At 49.4% G+C, this 25071-nt stretch overlaps 1 protein-coding gene across 18 annotated transcripts in view; it reads right to left on the reverse strand.

Moving 5' to 3' along the window:
* Positions 1-25071, reverse strand: part of LOC124035774 (CUGBP Elav-like family member 4) — a 214360-nt gene that overhangs the window by 68926 nt on the left and 120363 nt on the right. For all 18 annotated transcript variants that reach the window (XM_046349467.1, XM_046349465.1, XM_046349455.1 and 15 more), the window contains exon 3: positions 20745-20793. In XM_046349467.1, coding sequence (XP_046205423.1) covers positions 20745-20793 — 49 coding nt within the window. The remainder of the gene's footprint in view (positions 1-20744; positions 20794-25071) is intronic.

Raw genomic sequence — 25071 nt, forward strand, 5'->3', positions numbered from 1 at the left:
ATACCCCAGCTCTATATAAAGTCCCCAGCTCCAGCCCTGCTCCTCGGCCCTATACCCCAGCTCTATATAAAGTCCCCAGCTCCAGCCCTGCTCCTCGGCCCTATACCCCAGTTCTATATAAAGTCCCCAGCTCCAGCCCTGCTCCTCAGCCCTATACCCCAGTTCTATATAAAGTCCCCAGCTCCAGCCCTGCTCCTCGGCCCTATACCCCAGTTCTATATAAAGTCCCCAGCTCCAGCCCTGCTCCTCGGCCCTATACCCCAGCTCTATATAAAGTCCCCAGCTCTAGCCCTGCTCCTCGGCCCTATACCCCAGCTCTATATAAAGTCCCCAGCTCCAGCCCTGCTCCCCGGCCCTATACCCCAGTTCTATATAAAGTCCCCAGCTCCAGCCCTGCTCCTCGGCCCTATACCCCAGCTCTATATAAAGTCCCCAGCTCCAGCCCTGCTCCTCGGCCCTATACCCCAGTTCTATATAAAGTCCCCAGCTCCAGCCCTGCTCCTCAGCCCTATACCCCAGTTCTATATAAAGTCCCCAGCTCCACACCCAGCTCCAGCCCTGCTCCTCAGCCCCATAACCCAGCTCTATATAAAGTCCCCAGCTCCACACCCAGCTCCATCTCCAGCTCCCTCCCCAGATTCAGCCTGGCCTGCTGTAATGCTGATGAAGATACATCTGACTGACCCATATTCTCTTAACTGATAGGCCTAATCTGATAAATGCCAGAAGATTATTCAACATAGTGAGGCAGTAAATATAATCATCAGGAGGGAAGGAATATTTAAATTGTCACCGTATCAGGCATTTTTTACATTTCATTTCTTAAACCTTTATTTAACTAGGCAAGTCAGTTAAGAACAAATTCTTATTTAGATTTACAATGACAGCCTCCCTGGGAAGAGTGGGTTAACTTCCTCTTTCAGGGGCAGAACAAATGATTTTTACCTTGTCAGTTCAGGGATCCGATCCAGCAACCTTACAGTTACTGGCCCAATGCACTAACCACTAGGCAGGAGGAGTGAGGACAGGATCCAGGCCCCCTGCTTGTAAATGCATAACTCGTATTGCTGTCACGCCTTGGTCATTGTATCTTGTGTTTTTGTTATATGTTTGGGTAGGCCAGGGTGTGACATGGGTTTATATGTTGTATTTCGTATTAGGGTTTGTATTAATTGGGAGTGTGTATTATTAGGGGTGTGTCTAGTTAGGCTTGGCTGCCTGAGGCGATTCCTAATTGGAGTCAGCTGATTCTAGTTGTCTCGGATTGGGAACCGTATTTAGGTAGCCTGAGTGCGCGTTGTATTTCGTGGGTGATTGTACCTGTCTTAGTGTTAGTCACCAGATAGGCTGTATTAGTTTCATTCGTTTGTTGTTTTCTTCTTCCGTTATTTCATGTACCGTATTAGCTTCATTAATAGTCATGAGTAACCTACACGCTGCATTTCGGTCTGACTTTCTACAAACAACAGACGAAGTTCATTACAGAATCGCCCACCACGATTCACAGACCGAGCAGCGTGTGAACTGGCAGGATCTGAAGGAGGACGATATGGATTATACGACGTGGGAAGAAATCGACAGGTGGGCGGCCGACCCAGGGCGTGTGCAGGAGCCCGCCTGGGATTCCCTACAGCAATGCGAAGAGGGCTATACATGGATGGAATCGAAAAGGAGAGCACGGGTATACAGAGCGAAAACCGTAGGTAACGGGGAAAGCGCAGAGAGAGAGTGGCAGAGTCAGGAGTCAGACCTGAGCCTACTCTCCCTGTTAATTGTGAGGAGCAGCAATATGAGGACTTCTGGTCTTGGGAGATGATATTAGACGGAAAAGGACCCTGGGCGCAGCCGGGAGAATATCGCCGTCCCAAGGAGGAAATAGAAGTAGCTAAAGCGGAGAGGCGTGAGTATGAGGAGGCAGCACTGCGACGCGGTTGGAAACCGGAAAGTCACCCCAAAAAATGTATTGGGTGGGGGCTAAAAGGGAGAATAGTTATGCCAGGTAGGAAACCTGCGCATACTCCCTGTGCTCACCGTTGGGCTAGAGAGACCGGGCAGGCACCATGTTATGCTATGGAGCGCACGGTGTTTCCAGTGCTGTGTTTCCAGTGCGGGTGCAGAGCCAGCTGCGACTCATACCAGCCCTTCCTATTGGCCGGGCTAGAGTGGGCATCGAGCCAGGTAAGCTTGGGCAGGCTCGGTGCTCTAGAGCTCCAGTGCGCCTGCACGGTCTGGTCTATCCAGAGCCACCTCTACACACCAGTCCTCCGGTAGCAGCTCCCCGCACCAGGCTTCCTGTGCGTGTCCTTGCGCCAGTACCACCAGTTCCAGCACCACGCACCAGGCCTCCAGTGCGCCTCGCCTGTTTAGCGTAACCAGAGCTGTTCTCCTCTCCTGCGCTGCCGGAGTCTCCTGTCTGTCCAGCGCCACCAGTGCTCCCAGTCGGCCCAGCGCGTCCAGTGCGCATCGCCTGTTCAGCACAGCCAGTGCTTTTCTCCCCTCCTGCGCTGCCGGAGTCTCCCGCTTGTTTAGCGCAACCAGAGCTGTTCTCCTCTCCTGCGCTATCGGAGTCTCCCGCTTGTTTAGCGCAACCAGAGCTGTTCTCCTCTCCTGCGCTGCCGGAGTCTCCTGTCTGTCCAGCGCCACCAGTGCTCCCAGTCGGCCCAGCGCGTCCAGTGCGCCTCGCCTGTTCAGCGCAGCCAGAGCCTTTCTCCTCTCCTGCGCTGCCGGAGTCTCCTGTCTGCCCAGCGCCGCCAGTCGGCCCAGCGTCACCAGTCTGCCAGGATCCGCCAGAAGTGCCAGTATGCCAGGATCCGCCAGAAGTGCCAGTCTACCAAAATCTTCTAGATCGGCCAGACAACCTTAATCATCCAGGTCCACCAGCCAGCCAGGATTTACCGGAGCCTACTACCTGCCTGAGCTTCCTCTCAGTACTGAGCTTCCTCTCAGTACTAGGCTCCCTCTCTGTACTGGGCTCCCTTTCAGTACCGAGCTTCCTCTCAATACCGAGCTTCCTCTCAGTACCGGGCTTCCCCTCAGTACCGGGCTTCCCCTCAGTACCGGGCTTCCCCTCAGTACCGGGCTGCTTCGGTCCCGGGCTGCCCCTCTGTCCCGGGCTGCCCCTCTGTCCCGGGCTGCCCCGCTGTCCCGAGTTGCCCCGCTGTCCCGAGTTGCCCCGCTGTCCTGAGTTGCCCCGCTGTCCTGAGTTGCCCCGCTGTCCTGAGCTGCCCCTCTGTCCCGAGCTGCCCCTCTGTCCCGAGCTGCCCCTCTGTCCCGAGCTGCCCCTCTGTCCCGAGCTGCCCCTCTGTCCCGAGCTACCCCTCGGTCCCGAGCTACCCCTCAGTTATGTGGGGATCAGGGTGAGGACTATTAGGCCATGGTCGGCGGAGAAGGTGGATTATCCTAGGACGCGTAGGGGAGGAACTAGGACATTTATGGAGTGGGGTCCACGTCCCGAGCCTGAACCGCCACCTTGGACAGACGCCCACCCGGACCCTCCCTATGCTCTTGAGGTGCGTCCCGGAGTCCGCACCTTAGGGGGGTTCTGTCACGCCTTGGTCATTGTATCTTGCGTTTTTGTTATATGTTTGGGTAGGCCAGGGTGTGACATGGGTTTATATGTTGTATTTCGTATTAGGGTTTGTATTAATTGGGAGTGTGTATTATTAGGGGTGTGTTTAGTTAGGCTTGGCTGCCTGAGGCGATTCCTAATTGGAGTCAGCTGATTCTAGTTGTCTCGGATTGGGAACCGTATTTAGGTAGCCTGAGTGCGCGTTGTATTTCGTGGGTGATTGTACCTGTCTTAGTGTTAGTCACCAGATAGGCTGTATTAGTTTCATTCGTTTGTTGTTTTCTTCTTCCGTTATTTCATGTACCATATTAGCTTCATTAAAAGTCATGAGTAACCTACACGCTGCATTTCGGTCTGACTTTCTACAAACAACAGACGAAGTTCATTACAATTGCAAGGAATTTCACTTTCATTTACTCAGAAGCACAAGGAGGGCCTTTCGTTGCGATTTTCAAAAACGATCACAGAACAACGGAAGAAATGTGGTGAAATTGCCTGTTCCAATTTCTTTCCAAATATTTAAACTCCATTTATTTTTTCTTATACAATTTGGGTGTATGTTTTCTCATGGCATGGCCCTATCATACAGGTGCTGTAACAAAGCAATGTAATTTAATGCCCAGCCAACCTTGAGCTACTACACTGTGTTCCCTGCACCTCTGACAAACTGGGTGTGTGCTGCCCTGCCGGGCTCTTTCTGACTTTTCAAAGTTTTGCATGTTTCGTGTCCAGAGGCGGAGAGAAATCTTTTGGCTTCATTTGCATGTAAAGTGGAGCACGGTCCTCAGTGGGTGTTGAGGTGCCTCCAGACAGCCCCTCCCCAGTGGCCTGGCAGCCTGCTGCAACAGCCACACATCAGCCCTCACTCTTCCCTATCTGCTGGGTGTGGCATGACAGCACACTGCACAAGAGCTTGAGGTCCTGTCAATCTCTCACCTTCCAGACTGGGGTCATCCTTCTGAGACACACGCTGAGAAGAGGAAGCGCCCAGGCAAGGACGAACACAGAGCAAAAAAAAAGGATAGCTCCTCAGGATGCCGTAGGGTCGAGTATAACCCAGACAGAAACTACGAACCTTGATACACACTCTAGTCAAACTGCATCTATGTAAAGATACACAGAGACTCGAATGCTACATTATCAGGTAGAAAAATACAGAATGGAGGAACTATAATGTTACATTATCAGGAAGATGCATACATAATGTTGGGACTCTAATGCTACATTATCAGGTAGACACATACAGAATGGTGGGATTCAAATTCTACATGATCAGGTAGACAGATACAGAATGGTAGGACTCTAATTCTACATTATTGGGAAGAAAGCATTCAGAATGGTGGGACTCTAATGCTAAATTTTCCCACCATTTTGTATGTGTCTGCCTGATAATGTAGCATTAGGGTCCCACCATTAGGTCTGTGTCTGCCTGATAATGTAGCATTAGAGTCCCACCATTAGGTCTGTGTCTGCCTGAATATGTAACATTAGAGTCCCACCATTGTGGAACCAGATGGTGCATAATCCTGCAGATCTATTGGCCCATTGTGGATAGGAAAACAAATTATCTGGGCCATCTATTAGAATGAGGCTTTTAGCTGTCTTTTAGCCATCCGTCGGTCTGGTGTGTTTCTTCTATTACAAAAGATGAACATACAGTGGCTTGCGAAAGTATTCCCCCCCCGTTGGCATTTTTCCTATTTTGTTGCCTTACAACCTGGAATTAAAATATATTTTTTTGGAGGGTTTATATAATTTGATTTACACAACATGCCTACCACTTTGAGGATTGAAAATATGTATTATTTTGAAAAAACAACAAGAAATAAGACAAAAAAACCCAGAAACCTTGCATAACTATTCACTCAAAGTCAATACTTTGTAGAGCCACTGGGATATTTGCCCATTCTTCAAGGAAAAACTGCTCCAGCTCCTTCAAGTTTGATGGGTTCCTCCTGGTGTACAGCAATCTTTAAGTCATACCACAGATTCTCAATTGGATTGAGGTCTGGGCTTTGACTAAGACATTCCAAGACATTTACATTTTCCCCCTTAAACCACTCAAGTGTTGCTTTAGCAGTATGCTTAGGATCATTGTCCTGCTGGAAGGTGAACCTCTGTCCCAGTCTCAAATCTCTGGAAGACTGAAACAGGTTTCCCTCAATAATTTCCCTGTATTTAGCACCATCCATCATTCCTTAAATTCTGACCAGTTTCCCAGTCCCTGCCGATGAAAAACATCCCCACCACATGATGCTGCCACCACTATGCTTCACTGTGGTGTTCTCAGGGTGATGAGAGGTGTTTGGGTTTCATCTGACCAGAGTACCTTCTTCCATATGTTTGGAGAGTCTCCCACATGCCCTTTGGCGAACAACAAACATGTTTGCTTATTTTTTTTCTTTAAGCAATTCTTTTTCTTCTGTCCACTCTTCCATAAAGCCCAGCTCTATGGAGTGTATGGCTTAAAGTGGTCGTATGGACAGATACTCCAATCTCCACTGTGGAGCTTTGCAGCTCCTTCAGGGTTATCTTTGGTCTCTCTGAATAATGCCCTCCTTGCCTGGTCCGTGAGTTTTGGTGGGCGGCCCTCTCTTGGCAGGTTTGTTGTGGTGTCACATTCTTTCACATTTTTTACAAATTTAATGGTGCTCTGTGGGATGTTCAATGTTGTAATATTTATAACCCAACCAAGATCTGTACTTCTCCACAACTTTGTCGCTGACCTGTTTGGAGAGCTGCTTGGTCTTCATTGTGTCTCTTGCTTGGTGGTTCCCCTTGCTTAGTGGTGTTGCAGACTCTGGGACATTTCAGAACAGGTGTATATTTTCTGAGATCATGTGACAGATCATGTGACACGTAAATAAAGTCCACCCGTGTGCAATCTAACTAACTATGTGACTTCTGAAGGTAATTGGTTGTACCAGATCTTATTTAGGGGCTTCATAGCAAAGGGGGTGAATACAGATTCACACACCACTTTTCCCTTTTTTATTATTTATATATATTTTTTAAAACAAAAAAAATAATTTCACTTCACCAATTTGGACTATTTTGTGTATGTCCATTACATGAAATCCAAATAAAAATATATTTACATTACAATACAACAAATTAGGAAAAATGCCAAAGGGGGTGAATACTTTTGCAAGGCACTGTACACTGTACATACACTCACTTCCATATGCATTTACTTTTTAGTCCAATCTCCATGCTCTCTCTACAGCAGTGTTTCCCAGCTCAAGTCCTCCAGTACCCCCAACAGACACATTTCTGTTGTAGCTTCAGACAACCGCACTTGATTTCACTTGTCAATTAATCATAAAGCCCTCAATGAGTCAAATCAGGTGAGTTTGTCTGGGACTACAACAAAAATGTGTCCTGTTCGGGGTACTGGAGGACTTGAGCTGGGAAACACTGCTGTAGAGAGAGCATGGAGATTGGACTAAAAAGTAAATGCATATGGAAGTGAGTGTATGTTAGAGAAGCGTAATGAGAGAATAGGAGGGAGGCATAATGTCTTCTCCTAGTTAATAAAGGGAGGGAGAGAGGGCACTTGATACTGATCCACCATCCTTGTCCACATCAGCATGGCCTCTCTCCATTCTACTACGGTGGCCATGGCTGGATGGCTACAGGAGGAGTGGGACCTGCAGCCTGCAGATTGTGTTTAGATAATGGCCATCTCCAATCATAGATAGCATGGCTTCATCTTTTCTTCAAACACAGCAGCAGACAAGGTCAGGGGGAAGAGATTCCTCGATGGAGAAGAGGAGATAAGGAAGGGGTGCTTCCCAAATGATTTAGTGCTGAGATTCGCTCAGCTAACCCATCACCCTCCGTTAGCTTCTCATCCTGCCGACCCCAGCTCTCCATCTCCCTCACTCCCTCCTTTTCTCTCTGGGCCTTGCTGTGGAGCCCTCTCTCTCTCTCTATCACTAGCTCTATCCCCCTCTCTCTCTATCACTAGCTCTATCCCCCTCTCTCTATCACTAGCTCTATCCCTCTCTATCACTAGCTCTATCCCTCCCCTCTCTATCACTAGCTCTATCCCTCTCTCTCTCTCTCTATCACTAGCTCTATCCCTCCCCTCTCTATCACTAGCTCTATCCCTCCTCTCTCTATCACTAGCTCTATCCCTCCCCTCTCTATCACTAGCTCTATCCCTCTCTCTCTCTATCACTAGCTCTATCCCTCCCCTCTCTATCACAAGCTCTATACCTCCCCTCTCTATCACTAGCTCTATCCCTCTCTCTCTCTATCACTAGCTCTATCCCTCTCTCTCTATCACAAGCTCTATCCCTCCCCTCTCTATCACTAGCTCTTTCCCTCTCTCTCTCTATCACTAGCTCTATCCCTCTCTCTCTCTATCACTAGCTCTATCCCTCCCTTCTCTATCACTAGCTCTATCCCTCCACTCTCTATCACTAGCTCTATCCCTCCTCTATCACTCTCTATCACTAGCTCTATCCCTCCCCTCTCTATCACTAGCTCTATCCCTCCCTCTCTATCACTAGCTCTATCCCTCCCCTCTCTATCACTAGCTCTATCCCTCCCCTCTCTATCACTAGCTCTATCCCTCTCTCTCTCTATCACTAGCTCTATCCCTCCCTCTCTCTATCCCTCCCTCTCTACTAGCTCTATCCCTCTCTCTCTCTATCACTAGCTCTATCCCTCTCTCTCTATCACAAGCTCTATCCCTCCCCTCTCTATCACTAGCTCTATCCCTCTCTCTCTATCACTAGCTCTATCCCTCTCTCTCTATCACAAGCTCTATCCCTCTCCCTCTCTATCACTAGCTCTATCCCTCTCTCTCTATCACTAGCTCTATCCCTCCCTCTCTATCACTAGCTCTATCCCTCTCTCTCTCTATCACTAGCTCTATCCCTCTCTCTCTATCACAAGCTCTATCCCTCCCCTCTCTATCACTAGCTCTATCCCTCTCTCTCTCTATCACTAGCTCTATCCCTCCCCTCTCTATCACTAGCTCTATCCCTCCCTCTCTATCACTAGCTCTATCCCTCCCCTCTCTATCACTAGCTCTATCCCTCCCTCTCTATCACTAGCTCTATCCCTCCCCTCTCTATCACTAGCTCTATCCCTCCCTCTCTATCACTAGCTCTATCCCTCCCTCTCTATCACTAGCTCTATCCCTCCCCTCTCTATCACTAGCTATATCCCTCTCTCTCTATCACTAGCTCTATCCCTCCCCTCTCTATCACTAGCTCTATCCCACTCTCTCTGTATCACTAGCTCTATCCCTCTATCTCTCTATCACTAGCTCTATCCCTCCCTCTCTATCACTAGCTCTATCCCTCTCTCTCTATCACAAGCTCTATCCCTCCCCTCTCTATCACTAGCTCTATCCCTCCTCTCTATCACTAGCTCTATCCCTCCTCTCTATCACTAGCTCTATCCCTCCCTCTCTATCACTAGCTCTATCCCTCCCTCTCTATCACTAGCTCTATCCCTCTCTCTCTATCACTAGCTCTATCCCTCCCTCTCTATCTCTATCCCTCTCTCTATCACTAGCTCTATCCCTCCCCTCTCTATCACTAGCTCTATCCCTCCCTCTCTATCACTAGCTCTATCCCTCCCCTCTCTATCACTAGCTCTATCCCTCCCCTCTCTATCACTAGCTCTATCCCTCCCTCTCTATCACTAGCTCTATCCCTCTCTCTCTATCACTAGCTCTATCCCTCCCTCTCTATCACTAGCTCTATCTCCCTTCTCTATCACTAGCTCTATCCCTCCCTCTCTATCACTAGCTCTATCCCTCCCCTCTCTATCACTAGCTCTATCCCTCCCTCTCTATCACTAGCTCTATCCCTCCCCTCTCTATCACTAGCTCTATCCCTCCTCTCTCTATCACTAGCTCTATCCCTCCCTCTCTATCACTAGCTCTATCCCTCCCCTCTCTATCACTAGCTCTATCCCTCCTATCACTAGCTCTCCCTATCACTAGCTCTATCCCTCCCCTCTCTATCACTAGCTCTATCCCTCCCCTCTCTATCACTAGCTCTATCCCTCCCCTCTCTATCACTAGCTCTATCCCTCCCCTCTCTATCACTAGCTCTATCCCTCCCTCTCTATCACTAGCTCTATCCCTCTCTCTCTCTCCCCCTCTCTATCACTAGCTCTATCCCTCCCCTCTCTATCACTAGCTCTATCCCTCCCTCTCTATCACTAGCTCTATCCCTCTCTCTCTCTATCACTAGCTCTATCCCTCTCTCTCTATCACTAGCTCTATCCCTCCCCTCTCTATCACTAGCTCTATCCCTCCCCTCTCTATCACTAGCTCTATCCCTCCCTCTCTATCACTAGCTCTATCCCTCCCCTCTCTATCACTAGCTCTATCCCTCCCTCTCTATCACTAGCTCTATCCCTCCCTCTCTATCACTAGCTCTATCCCTCCCCTCTCTATCACTAGCTCTATCCCTCCCTCTCTCTATCACTAGCTCTATCCCTCCCCTCTCTATCACTAGCTCTATCCCTCCCTCTCTATCACTAGCTCTATCCCTCCCCTCTCTATCACTAGCTCTATCCCTCCCTCTCTATCACTAGCTCTATCCCTCCCTCTCTATCACTAGCTCTATCCCTCTCTCTCTCTATCACTAGCTCTATCCCTCCCCTCTCTATCACTAGCTCTATCCCTCCCTCTCTATCACTAGCTCTATCCCTCTCTCTCTCTATCACTAGCTCTATCCCTCCCCTCTCTATCACTAGCTCTATCCCTCCCCTCTCTATCACTAGCTCTATCCCTCCCTCTCTATCACTAGCTCTATCCCTCCTCTCTCTATCACTAGCTCTATCCCTCCCTCTCTATCACTAGCTCTATCCCTCCCCTCTCTATCACTAGCTCTATCCCTCTCTCTCTCTATCACTAGCTCTATCCCTCTCTCTCTATCACTAGCTCTATCCCTCCCCTCTCTATCACTAGCTCTATCCCTCTCTCTCTATCACTAGCTCTATCCCTCCCCTCTCTATCACTAGCTCTATCCCTCTCTCTCTATCACTAGCTCTATCCCTCCTATCTCTCTATCACTAGCTCTATCCCTCCCTCTCTCTATCACTAGCTCTATCCCTCTCTCTCTATCACTAAGCTCTATCCCTCCCTCTCTATCACTAGCTCTATCCCTCTCTCTCTATCACTAGCTCTATCCCTCCCCTCTCTATCACTAGCTCTATCCCTCCCTCACTAGCTCTATCCCTCCCTCTCTATCTAGCTCTATCCCTCTCTCTCTATCACTAGCTCTATCCCTCTCTCTCTCTATCACTAGCTCTATCCCTCTCTCTCTATCACTAGCTCTATCCCTCCCCTCTCTATCACTAGCTCTATCCCTCCCCTCTCTATCACTAGCTCTATCCCTCTCTCTCTCTATCACTAGCTCTATCCCTCCCCTCTCTATCACTAGCTCTATCCCTCCTCTCTCTATCACTAGCTCTATCCCTCTCTCTCTATCACTAGCTCTATCCCTCTCTTTCTATATCTCTAGCTCTATCCCTCCCTTCTCTATCACTAGCTCTATCCCTCTCCTCTCTATCACTAGCTCTATCCCTCCTCTCTATCACTAGCTCTATCCCTCCCCTCTCTATCACTAGCTCTATCCCTCTATCCTCTCTATCACTAGCTCTATCCCTCCCTCTCTCTATCACTAGCTCTATCCCTCCCTCTCTCTATCACTAGCTCTATCCCTCCTCTCTCTATCACTAGCTCTATCCCTCCCTCTCTATCACTAGCTCTATCCCTCCCTCTCTCTATCACTAGCTCTATCCCTCCCCTCTCTATCACTAGCTCTATCCCTCCCTCTCTATCACTAGCTCTATCCCTCCCTCTCTATCACTAGCTCTATCCCTATCACTAGCTCTATCCCTCCTCTCTCTATCACTAGCTCTATCCCTCTCTCTCTCTATCACTAGCTCTATCCCTCCCTCTCTATCACTAGCTCTATCCCTCTCTATCTCTCTATCACTAGCTCTATCCCTCCCTCTCTATCACTAGCTCTATCCCTCCCTCTCTATCACTAGCTCTATCCCTCTCTCTCTCTATCACTAGCTCTATCCCTCCCTCTCTATCACTAGCTCTATCCCTCCCTCTCTATCACTAGCTCTATCCCTCCCCTCTCTATATCACTAGCTCTATCCCTCCCCTCTCTATCACTAGCTCTATCCCTCCCTCTCTATCACTAGCTCTATCCCTCCCTCTCTATCACTAGCCCCTCTCTATCCCTCCCCCTCCCCTCTCTATCACTAGCTCTATCCCTCCCCTCTCTATCACTAGCTCTATCCCTCCCTCTCTATCACTAGCTCTATCCCTCCCCTCTCTATCACTAGCTCTATCCCTCCCCTCTCTTTCACTAGCTCTATCCCTCCCCTCTCTATCACTAGCTCTATCCCTCCCTTCTCTATCACTAGCTCTATCCCTCCCCTCTCTATCACTAGCTCTATCCCTCCCTCTCTATCACTAGCTCTATCCCTCACTTCTCTATCACTAGCTCTATCCCTCCCCTCTCTATCACTAGCTCTATCCCTCCCCTCTCTATCACTAGCTCTATCCCTCCCTCTCTATCACTAGCTCTATCCCTCCCCTCTCTATCACTAGCTCTATCCCCCCTCCTATCACTCTCTATCACTAGCTCTATCCCTCCCCTCTCTATCACTAGCTCTATCCCTCCCCTCTCTATCACTAGCTCACTAGCTCTATCCCTCCCCTCTCTATCACTAGCTCTATCCCTCCCTCTCTATCACTAGCTCTATCCCTCCCTCTATCTCTATCACTAGCTCTATCCCTCTATCCTCTCTCTATCACTAGCTCTCTCTCCCTCTCTCTCTATCACTAGCTCTATCCCTCTCCTCTCTATCACTAGCTCTATCCCTCCCCTCTCTATCACTAGCTCTATCCCTCCCTGCTCTATCACTAGCTCTATCCCTCTCTCTCTCTATCACTAGCTCTATCCCTCCCTCTCTATCACTAGCTCTATCCCTCCCCTCTCTATCACTAGCTCTATCCCTCCCCTCTCTATCACTAGCTCTATCCCTCCCTTCTCTATCACTAGCTCTATCCCTCCCCTCTCTATCACTAGCTCTATCCCTCTCTCTCTCTATCACTAGTCTATCCTCCTCTCTATCACTAGCTCTATCCATCCCTTCTATCACTAGCTCTATCCCTCCCCTCTCTATCACTAGCTCTATCCCTCCCTCTCTATCACTAGCTCTATCCCTCCCTCTATCCCCCTCTCTCTATCACTAGCTCTATCCCTCCCCTCTCTATCACTAGCTCTATCCCTCCCCTCTCTATCACTAGCTCTATCCCTCCCCTCTCTATCACTAGCTCTATCCCTCTCTCTCTCTATCCTAGTTCTCCCTCTCTCTATCACTAGCTCTATCCCTCCCTCTCTATCACTAGCTCTATCCCTCCCTCTCTATCACTAGCTCTATCCCTCCCCTCTCTATCCCTAACTCTATCCCTCCCTCTCTATCACTAGCTCTATCCCTCCCTCTCTATCACTAGCTCTATCCCTCCTATCACTACCTCTATCCCTCTATCACTAGCTCTATCCCTCCTTCTCTATCACTAGCTCTATCCCCCCTCTCTATCACTAGCTCTATCCCTCCCTCTATCCTAGCTCCCCCTCCCTCTCTATCACTAGCTCTATCCCTCCCTCTCTATCACTAGCTCTATCCCTCCCTCTCTATCACTAGCTCTATCCCTCCCTCTCTATCACTAGCTCTATCCTCTCCCTTCTCTATCACTAGCTCTATCCCTCCCCTCTATCACTAACTCTATCCCTCCCTCTCTATCACTAGCTCTATCCCTCCCTTCTCTATCACTAGCTCTATCCCTCCCCTCTCTATCACTAGCTCTATCCCTCCCTCTCTATCACTAGCTCTATCCCTCCCCTCTCTATCACTAGCTCTATCCCTCCCTTCTCTATCACTAGCTCTATCCCTCCCTCTCTATCACTAACTCTATCCCTCCCCTCTCTATCACTAGCTCTATCCCTCCCCTCTCTATTACTAACTCTATCCCTCCCCTCTCTATCACTAGCTCTATCCCTCTCTCTCTCTCTATCACTAGCTCTATCCCTCCCCTCTCTATCACTTACTCTATCCCTCCCTTCTCTATTACTAGCTCTATCCCTCCCCTCTCTATCACTAGCTCTATCCCTCCCCTCTCTATCACTAGCTATATCCCTCCCCTCTCTATCACAAACTCTATCCCTCCCTTCTCTATTACTAGCTCTATCCCTCCCCTCTCTATCACTAGCTCTATCCCTCCCCTCTCTATCACTAGCTCTATCCCTCCCTTCTCTATTACTAGCTCTATCCCTCCCTTCTCTATTACTAGCTCTATCCCTCCCCTCTCTATCACTAGCTCTATCCCTCCCCTCTCTATCACCAGCTCTATCCCTCCCTTCTCCATCCACTTCCCCAGCCCCGTTTGGATTGAGGCAAATTGCTTGGGTTTAAAGTAGAGCTATGAGACCCTTTCTATTCAAGCACTTTCCACATAGCAGAAGAGTAGAGGCACCCTGCTTCAATTGTCTCGCCATATCTCCCAATTGAAATCATGACTTGATCAAGTTGAAAATAAAGACTGGGTTGTAACACGAGATAAAGATGGACTTGGAGAGGAGTGCTGGTTGACTCAGAGCAGCAACGTGACAGATTTAAAGTTTGAAAAGCCTCCTCACATCCCATCCTCCTATTCTATTAGATAATGCAAAGGAGAAATAAATAACCAATGAGTCATTCTAATAGATGGCCCAGAGAATTCGTTTTCCTATCCACAATGGGCCAATAGATATGCAGGATTATGTGTTGTCTGGTCCCACAGTCAGTTCCTGTGCCAAACCTTTAGTAGTGCTCCTGACACATCTCTATCCCTGGAGAGAGGACAGCTCTCTGGTGGATGGGGAGGCAGGAAGGAGGGAGAGGGAGGCAGGGGGGTGTACGAGCGTCTCTAAACCCACTAATGGGCCGTAATGCCTGCAGAAGCACGTAACCGAGACACCTTTGCGACTCCTCATGACAGATAATTGCTGATGTCTTGTATGTGATAAATGTCTCCATTCCATGGGGGCAGAAGTCTCGGCGCAAGCGCACGTCCCACTACTAACCAATCTGCAGCTATACCCTGGTGGGAATACAGTCTACCTGGTTGGGCTGGCCTCCCTCTATCTGCTCTGACTGAGACACACATGCATGCACACGCACGTGAACACACACACACACACGCACGTGAACACACACACACACACACACAGAGGGAGAGATGAATCCGTTTCCTACCCAGGGCTGTCTACTATGAAGTCGAGGCCTTCATAGTAAATCTAATTTCATTATCAGCTGAGGCTACGCTTTACCTGCCTGCCCTATCTGATGACTTCCTGTTGCTATTAACGCTCGATATCTCTGTTGGGTCCTGCCCTGTCTGATGACTTCCTGTTGCCATTAACGCTCGATATCTCTGTTGGGTCCTGCCCTATCTGATGACTTCCTGTTGCTATTAACGCTCGATATCTCTGTTGGGTCCTGCCCTGTCTGATGACTTCCTGTTGCCATTAACGCTCGATATCTCTGTTGGGTCCTGCCCTGTCTGATGACTTCCTGTTGCTATTAACGCTCAATATCTCTGTTGGGTCCTGCCCTGTCTGATGACTTCCTGTTGCTATTAACACTCGATATCTCTGTTGGGTCCTGCCCTATCTGATGACTTCCTGTTGCCATTAACGCTCGATATCTCTGTTGGGTCCTGCCCTATCTGATGACTTCCTGTTGCCATTAACGCTCGATATCTCTGTTGGGTCCTGCCCTGTCTGATGACTTCCTGTTGCTATTAACGCTCAATATCTCTGTTGGGTCCTGCCCTATCTGATGACTTCCTGTTGCTATTAACGCTCGATATCTCTGTTGGGTCCTGCCCTGTCTGATGACTTCCTGTTGCCATTAACACTCAATATCTCTGTTGGGTCCTGCCCTATCTGATGACTTCCTGTTGCTATTAACGCTCGATATCTCTGTTGGGTCCTGCCCTGTCTGATGACTTCCTGTTGCTATTAACGCTCGATATCTCTGTTGGGTCCTGCCCTGTCTGATGACTTCCTGTTGCCATTAACGCTCGATATCTCTGTTGGGTCCTGCCCTGTCTGATGACTTCCTGTTGCCATTAACGCTCAATATCTCTGTTGGGTCCTGGCCTGTCTGATGACTTCCTGTTGCCATTAACGCTCGATATCTCTGTTGGGTCCTGCCCTGTCTGATGACTTCCTGTTGCCATTAACGCTCAATATCTCTGTTGGGTCCTGTCCTGTCTGATGACTTCCTGTTGCTATTAACGCTCAATTTACCTGTTGGGTCCTGGCCTGTCTGATGACTTCCTGTTGCCATTAACGCTCAATATCTCTGTTGGGTCCTGCCCTGTCTGATGACTTCCTGTTGCTATTAACACTCAATATCTCTGTTGGGTCCTGCCCTGTCTGATGACTTCCTGTTGCCATTAACACTCAATATCTCTGTTGGGTCCTGCCCTGTCTGATGACTTCCTGTTGCCATTAACGCTCAATATCTCTGTTGGGTCCTGCCCTGTCTGATGACTTCCTGTTGCCATTAACGCTCAATATCTCTGTTGGGTCCTGCCCTGTCTGATGACTTCCTGTTGCTATTAACGCTCAATATCTCTGTTGGGTCCTGCCCTGTCTGATGACTTCCTGTTGCTATTAACACTCAATATCTCTGTTGGGTCCTGGCCTGTCTGATGACTTCCTGTTGCTATTAACACTCAATATCTCTGTTGGGTCCTGCCCTGTCTGATGACTTCCTGTTGCCATTAACGCTCAATATCTCTGTTGGGTCCTGCCCTGTCTGATGACTTCCTGTTGCTATTAACACTCAATATCTCTGTTGGGTCCTGGCCTGTCTGATGACTTCCTGTTGCTATTAACGCTCGATATCTCTGTTGGGTCCTGCCCTGTCTGATGACTTCCTGTTGCTATTAACACTCAATATCTCTGTTGGGTCCTGCCCTGTCTGATGACTTCCTGTTGCTATTAACGCTCAATATCTCTGTTGGGTCCTGCCCTATCTGATGACTTCCTGTTGCTATTAACACTCAATATCTCTGTTGGGTCCTGGCCTGTCTGATGACTTCCTGTTGCTATTAACACTCAATATCTCTGTTGGGTCCTGCCCTGTCTGATGACTTCCTGTTGCCATTAACGCTCAATATCTCTGTTGGGTCCTGCCCTGTCTGATGACTTCCTGTTGCCATTAACACTCACTCGATATCTCTGTTGGGTCCTGCCCTGTCTGATGACTTCCTGTTGCTATTAACACTCAATATCTCTGTTGGGTCCTGGCCTGTCTGATGACTTCCTGTTGCTATTAACACTCAATATCTCTGTTGGGTCCTGCCCTGTCTGATGACTTCCTGTTGCCATTAACGCTCGATATCTCTGTTGGGTCCTGCCCTGTCTGATGACTTCCTGTTGCCATTAACGCTCGATATCTCTGTTGGGTCCTGCCCTGTCTGATGACTTCCTGTTGCCATTAACGCTCGATATCTCTGTTGGGTCCTGCCCTGTCTGATGACTTCCTGTTGCCATTAACGCTCAATATCTCTGTTGGGTCCTGCCCTGTCTGATGACTTCCTGTTGCCATTAACGCTCGATATCTCTGTTGGGTCCTGCCCTGTCTGATGACTTCCTGTTGCCATTAACGCTCGATATCTCTGTTGGGTCCTGCCCTGTCTGATGACTTCCTGTTGCCATTAACGCTCGATATCTCTGTTGGGTCCTGCCCTGTCTGATGACTTCCTGTTGCCATTAACGCTCGATATCTCTGTTGGGTCCTGCCCTGTCTGATGACTTCCTGTTGCCATTAACGCTCAATATCTCTGTTGGGTCCTGCCCTGTCTGATGACTTCCTGTTGCCATTAACGCACTCAATATCTCTGTTGGGTCCTGCCCTGTCTGATGACTTCCTGTTGCCATTAACTCTGTTGGGTCCTGCCCTGTCGATATCTCTGTTGGGTCCTGCCCTGTCTGATGACTTCCTGTTGCCATTAACGCTATCGATATCTCTGTTGGGTCCTGCCCTGTCTGATGACTTCCTGTTGCCATTAACGCTCGATATCTCTGTTGGGTCCTGCCCTGTCTGATGACTTCCTGTTGCCATTAACGCTCGATATCTCTGTTGGGTCCTGCCCTGTCTGATGACTTCCTGTTGCCATTAACGCTCAATATCTCTGTTGGGTCCTGCCCTGTCTGATGACTTCCTGTTGCCATTAACGCTCGATATCTCTGTTGGGTCCTGCCCTGTCTGATGACTTCCTGTTGCCATTAACACTCAATATCTCTGTTGGGTCCTGCCCTGTCTGATGACTTCCTGTTGCTATTAACACTCAATATCTCTGTTGGGTCCTGCCCTGTCTGATGACTTCCTGTTGCCATTAACGCTCAATATCTCTGTTGGGTCCTGCCCTGTCTGATGACTTCCTGTTGCCATTAACGCTCAATATCTCTGTTGGGTCCTGCCCTGTCTGATGACTTCCTGTTGCCATTAACGCTCGATATCTCTGTTGGGTCCTGCCCTGTCTGATGACTTCCTGTTGCCATTAACGCTCGATATCTCTGTTGGGTCCTGCCCTGTCTGATGACTTCCTGTTGCCATTAACTTCTGTTGGGTCCTGCCCTGTCTGATGACTTCCTGTTGCCATTAACGCTCATATCTCTGTTGGGTCCTGCCCTGTCTGATGACTTCCTGTTGCCATTAACGCTCAATATCTCTGTTGGGTCCTGGTGACTTCCTGTTGCCATCTGTTGGGTCCTGCCCTGTCTGATGACTTCCTGTTGCCATTAACACTCAATATCTCTGTTGGGTCCTGCCCTGTCTGATGACTTCCTGTTGCTATTAACACTCAATATCTCTGTTGGGTCCTGCCCTGTCTGATGACTTCCTGTTGCCATTAACGCTCAATATCTCTGTTGGGTCCTGCCCTGTCTGATGACTTCCTGTTGCCATTAACGCTCAATATCTCTGTTGGGTCCTGCCCTGTCTGATGACTTCCTGTTGCCATTAACGCTCGATATCTCTGTTGGGTCCTGCCCTGTCTGATGACTTCCTGTTGCCATTAACGCTCGATATCTCTGTTGGGTCCTGCCCTGTCTGATGACTTCCTGTTGCCATTAACGCTCGATATCTCTGTTGGGTCCTGCCCTGTCTGATGACTTCCTGTTGCCATTAACGCTCGATATCTCTGTTGGGTCCTGGCCTGTTGTCATGCTCACATTTCATTCAGCACCACGCCGTGTCCTATATTCTGTCTGTCGTCCCCAACACAATGTTCCTGTGACAGACTGACTAGCTAGAGAACAGAACTGGGCTGGCTGGCATAGAGCGCCCTCTGTATTTCATTCACTCGGTCTGTATTTTTCCTCTTTCTCCCCCTCTCCTCTCCGGCTAGAGATAGAGTAGTAATTGATATCGGTGCCCATCCATCCTCCCTCCCTTAAACCAGAGATCCAATTTATCTCTGTGAATATGCCGATTGGCTCCCGCCCAGGTCTTGTCCGTCAGACTTTGCCTGTTTTTAGATGGTCGTTAATTAAAGTTCTAAATAGGAGAGCGAGTGTGTGTCAGGGAACTGGGAAATGGGCCGGCTGATTCACACATCTTGACCACGTAAATCACCAAACTGGCTCAGTCTGGGTCTAATCTTACCCTGGCTGGCTGTGGTGTAACTCAGAAGGCTGGGATACATATAATGTATCTGACCCTCACAGTGTAGATGCACACTGGGTCTATTAGATGTAATTATGCCACATGTAAATCTGTAACTGGCTTAATCTGCATTAACCCCGATAATGTTACAAATGGCTTTGGAATGATCTAGTCAATCACACTGTCATTCTGGCTAGGGCCAAGCTGGCGGGTGGCTCTTCAGCTCTGTGTAAAAACCTTCATTCTGTTTTGTGATTTGGTGTCAAAGGCCTAAACCCAAAATCACGGCTCATTTATAAACATGTCTGACTACTAACTACACTCTCTCCTCTGTCCATTTTATATGCTGTCAAAATAACAAATCTGAGTTGTACGATTGACCTGGCAGTACAAAGTGATGGGTATGACTGTCCTGGTGTTGACTGGTAAAGCCTATTCAGGACCTCTGAAGTGTGGCTGTGTGGGGGTGAGGAGGGGGGGTGGGGAGGAAGGATATGGAGGTGCATGGAAGGGGGGTTTAACTCCCAGTTGCTCTTATCTGTAACCAGGCTGAGCTGTCCCTCTGAGGACAGTGAGGAGGAATAGGTCCCCACCCATCCTCTACTCCTCCCGCTCCTCACTCGACTTTGAACCTCCCAGAGTGACAGTGAACCTGACTCAGCCCCTCTCTGTTGGTCCGGCCAGCACAGATGGGAAGTCAATAGAGGCGAGTGACCTATATTAACGGCTACTCTGCAAACTCCCAGTGTGTCCCTACTGAGAGCAGAATATTAAGGTGTGCGGAGGAGTGGAGGGGTGGAGGGGTAGAGGAGTGGAGGAGGGGAGGGGTAGAGGAGTGGAGGAGGGGAAGGGTAGAGGAGTGGAGGAGGGGAGGGGTAGAGGAGTGGAGGCGTGGAGGGAGTGGTGAAGGGAGGGAGGGAAGGAGGGAGTAGGAGTGGAGGAGGGGAGGAGTAGAGGAGTGGAGGAGGGGAGGGGTGGAGGGAGTGGTGAAGGGAGGGAGGGAAGGAGGGAGTAGGAGGGAGGAGGGGAGGAGTAGAGGAGTGGAGGAGGGGAGGGGTAGAGGAGTGGAGGAGGGGAGCGGTAGAGGAGTGGAGGGGTGGAGGGAGTGGTGAAGGGAGGGAGGGAAGGAGGGAGTAGGAGTGGAGGAGGGGAGGGGTAGAGGAGTGGAGGAGGGGAGGGGTAGAGGAGTGGAGGAGGGGAGGGGTAGAGGAGTGGAGGAGGGGAGGGGTGGAGGAGGGGAGGGGTGGAGGAGGGGAGGGAAGGAGGGAGTAGGGGTGGAGGAGGGGAGGGGTAGAGGAGTGGAGGGGTGGAGGGAATGGTGAAGGGAGGGAGGGAAGGAGGGAGTATAAGTGGAGGAGTGGAGGGGTGGAGAGAGGGGTGAAGGGGTGAAGGGAGGGAGGGAAGGAGGGAGTAGGGGTGAAAAGAGGGAAGGGACAACCAGGAGAAGGTTAATTACCTCCTCGTCCTTCGCTGTCGGCTGGCTTCACCTGGATGGGCCGGTTCATCTGCAGAGAGAGGAGAAAACACCTGGGTTAGTGTGGCCACCTGGGGACATCCACTACAACCACTACCAGAAGGAAAGGGGACAGAGTGGTGTTCATGGGCCTGTAGTTCTTGTCCTGACTCACTGGAGCATCAGATAAACAACACAAACAGTGCTTTGCTCTGTTCTGTTCTAGTAAAGAAGAAGAGAATGTATGAGCTTTGATGCCAGCATGCCTAATTAATCCAGGGCCTTGGCCTCCGGAGATGCCTGGTTCCCCCTCACAGTTCAGCAGAATTAGCACTTTTCAATGACAGCGTCACACTGGTTGTCAGATGGCATGAGGAGATTAATGCCATTACATCACCCACTATCACCACACAGAGAGAGGTCTTCTCTGGCTGCCCTGAGCTTCCTGTCTCCTCCCTTACTTCCCTCTGTCCCTTACAGCCATGCCCTGCCCAGCTCTATACACATCCTCTGTCCCTCCCTCTCCTCATTCCCTCTCTCTTTTCAACCCTTACCCTTCTATGACTTGCCCTGCCCTGCCCAGCTCTACACTTCCTAACTCCCCAACCACTACCACCACCACCCCTCCCCTCAGGACCAGATCCAAGTGTCGTGACCAGTATGCTGCTGCTTTGCTCTGGTCAGCCAAGCCCACCCCAGACACACTGGCTGTTGAAAGCCACACACAAAAACACGTCCAAGAAACACAAAGTACCGTAAAAAGGTTAGAAGTTCAAATCAATAAACAACCTCTGAAGATACAGTCCAGAGAGGAAAAAGCTTAGCAGCGCCAAGTCCAACATTAGAAGGGCTTTTAAAACGCCTGCTGTGAATAAAAACTCCCATGGCTCTCTTTGCCCCCTGAACACAGTTCCATCTCTCTCAGGAGTATGACATGTAAAAAAAAAAGAAGCTTCAAAGCCTTTGACTGTATAAAACAAGACAAATATTTTCCTATTCTCCTGGATGAATAGTGTGGGGGTAAAGGTCAGTGTAGAGAGGCTCTGTGCTTAGTGAGGGCAGCCTTCCATGAGTGGTGAATTGGCTGTGTCTTCTGGAGACTGCAGTAGACCCTGGGCACTGGGTCTGTCTCTCCTACATAGGGCATGAGGACAGGACCAGTGTGTTTGTCACTGAGCAGCACAGTGCAGGGCTGCCCACTCCCATCAGTCAGGTTCACTATGACTGGAAGGCTTAAGGCCGTGGTACACTAGACAGCAGTTGACATGAGCCCAGGCGTCATGAGTCAAATATAGCCAAGAGACTAAACGACGGGGAGGAATGTATGCATCTATCGTCAAACTCCTAGTTCCACATGTATATACACCAGAATACACCAGAATACACTGTGGCGCTGGACCAAAGGGTAACGCTGCACAGCCCACACCCACACAACCTTCACACAGACACGCCAATGTCAACACTTACAGGCCATGAGTTGGAGATAACACGGATCTATTGTTGTCAACACTATGACTATGAGAACACTAACTCATGAGAGCAACAGTTGTGTTGTCACTGGATCCCATGCATATCCCATATAAACCATTCAGTATTGTTCTGTTTGAGGGATACTGTACTGTGAGTGGTGGAACTGGGCATTGTCTGAATGGGAGCACAGATGACAAGTTGTGGTTAGAGCCTGGAGGGTTTAAGATAAAGTGACTGGGGGCTGTGGCGGGCAGATGGGAGACTTGGGGAGTTCCAGATGTTGTGTCTAGAAGCCTTTCGTTTTCTCCGCTGGTTTGTTTGGAGTGAAGGAGGTGGTGGAGAACCTGCAACACTCTTGGGTGGATGGAGTAGTGGTGTTAGGGAGAGTTAGAGGATAGAGTGGTGGTGTTAGGGGAGTTAGAGGATGGAGTGGTGGTGTTAGGGAGAGTTAGAGGATAGAGTGGTGGTGTTAGGGAGAGTTAGAGGATGGAGTAGTGGTGTTAGGGAGAGTTAGAGGATAGAGTGGTGGTGTTAGGGGGAGTTAGAGGATGGAGTGGTGGTGTTAGGGAGAGTTAGAGGATAGAGTGGTGGTGTTAGGGGGAGTTAGAGGATGGAGTGGTGGTGTTAGGGAGAGTTAGAGGATGGAGTAGTGGTGTTAGGGAGAGTTAGAGGATGGAGTGGTGATGTTACGCATAGTTAGAGGATGGAGTAGTGGTGTTAGGCAGAGTTAGAGGATGGAGTGGTGGTGTTAGGGAGAGTTAGATGATGGAGTGGTGGTGTTAGGGAGAGTTAGAGGATAGAGTGGTGGTGTTAGGGAGAGTTAGAGGATAGAGTGGTGGTGTTAGGGAGAGTTAGAGGATGGAGTGGTGGTGTTAGGGAGAGTTAGATGATGGAGTGGTGGTGTTAGGGAGAGTTAGAGGATAGAGTGGTGGTGTTAGGCAGAGTTAGAGGATGGAATGGTGATGTTACGCATAGTTAGAGGATGGAGTAGTGGTGTTAGGCAGAGTTAGAGGATGGAGTGGTGGTGTTAGGGAGAGTTAGATGATGGAGTGGTGGTGTTAGGGAGAGTTAGAGGATAGAGTGGTGGTGTTAGGGAGAGTTAGATGATGGAGTGGTGGTGTTAGGGAGAGTTAGAGGATAGAGTGGTGGTGTTTAGACGAGTTAGAGGATGGAGTGGTGGTGTTAGGGAAGGTTAGAGGATGGAGTAGTGGTGTTAGGGAGAGTTAGAGGATGGAGTGGTGGTGTTCAGAAGAGTTAGAGGATGGAGTGGGGGTGTTAGGGAGAGTTAGAGGATAGAGTGGTGGTGTTAGGGAGAGTTAGAGGATGGAGTGGTGGTGTTAGGGAGAGTTAGATGATGGAGTGGTGGTGTTAGGGAGAGTTAGAGGATAGAGTGGTGGTGTTTAGACGAGTTAGAGGATGGAGTGGTGGTGTTAGGGAAGGTTAGAGGATAGAGTGGTGGTGTTAGGGAGAGTTAGAGGATGGAGTGGTGGTGTTAGGGAGAGTTAGATGATGGAGTGGTGGTGTTAGGGAGAGTTAGAGGATAGAGTGGTGGTGTTAGGGAGAGTTAGAGGATGGAGTGGTGGTGTTAGGGAAGGTTAGAGGATGGAGTAGTGGTGTTAGGGAGAGTTAGAGGATGGAGTGGTGGTGTTCAGAAGAGTTAGAGGATGGAGTGGGGGTGTTAGGGAGAGTTAGAGGATAGAGTGGTGGTGTTAGGGAGAGTTAGAGGATGGAGTGGTGGTGTTAGGGAGAGTTAGAGGATAGAGTGGTGGTGTTAGGGAGAGTTAGAGGATAGAGTGGTGGTGTTTTAGAGGATAGAGTTAGAGGATGGAGTGGTGGTGTTAGGGAAGGTTAGAGGATGGAGTAGTGGTGTTAGGGAGAGTTAGAGGATGGAGTGGTGGTGTTCAGAAGGAGTTAGAGGATGGAGTGGGGTGTTAGGGAGAGTTAGAGGATAGAGTGGTGGTGTTAGGGAGAGTTAGAGGATAGAGTGGTGATGTTACGCATAGTTAGAGGATGGAGTGGTGGTGTTAGGGAGAGTTAGAGGATGGAGTAGTGGTGTTAGGGAGAGTTAGATGATGGAGTGGTGGTGTTACGGATAGTTAGATGATGGAGTAGTGGTGTTAGGGAGAGTTAGAGGATAGAGTGGTGGTGTTAGGGAGAGTTAGAGGATAGAGTGGTGGTGTTAGGGAGAGTTAGAGGATGGAGTGGTGGTGTTAGAGAGAGTTAGAGGATGGAGTGGTGGTGTTAGAGAGAGTTAGAGGATGGAGTGGTGATGTTACGCATAGTTAGAGGATGGAGTGGTGGTGTTAGGGAGAGTTAGAGGATGGAGTTATGGTGTTAGGGAGAGTTAGGTGATGGAGTGGTGGTGTTAGGGAGAGTTAGAGGATGGAGTGATGGTGTTAGGGAGAGTTAGAGGATAGAGTGGTGGTGTTAGGGAGAGTTAGAGGATAGAGTGGTGGTGTTAGGGAGAGTTAAGGTGGGTTGAGGTCTTGGGGTCCCTGCCCGGTGATCAGCCAGTCTCCTGGCCCTAGACTGCAGCGATTGGTCATGAGGCTCCACAGCTCTGAAGACGGGAACCATTAGTAGCCTCTGAGCTGCTGCGGCAACAGCAGTCATTAGTGGGCCGGCCTCACAGAGGAGTACACTAGGGGTTGCTAGGCAACCAGGCAGAAGAGGGCAGCAAGCAGGCGGCCTGTTGGTCTACTCTGAACTGGGCTGATATCCAGTGAATTGACATTCCTTTCTGTCTTTCTCCTCCATGACTCTTTCTCTTTCTCTCCAGGTTTGCCTGGAGAGGTCATAGATATTTTTTTTCATACCATGTCCCACTTTTATTAAACTTTCCAGAACAAGGCCATACCCT

This window comes from Oncorhynchus gorbuscha, linkage group LG05 (genome assembly GCF_021184085.1).
Source record: "Oncorhynchus gorbuscha isolate QuinsamMale2020 ecotype Even-year linkage group LG05, OgorEven_v1.0, whole genome shotgun sequence".
Classification (NCBI taxonomy): domain Eukaryota; kingdom Metazoa; phylum Chordata; class Actinopteri; order Salmoniformes; family Salmonidae; genus Oncorhynchus; species Oncorhynchus gorbuscha.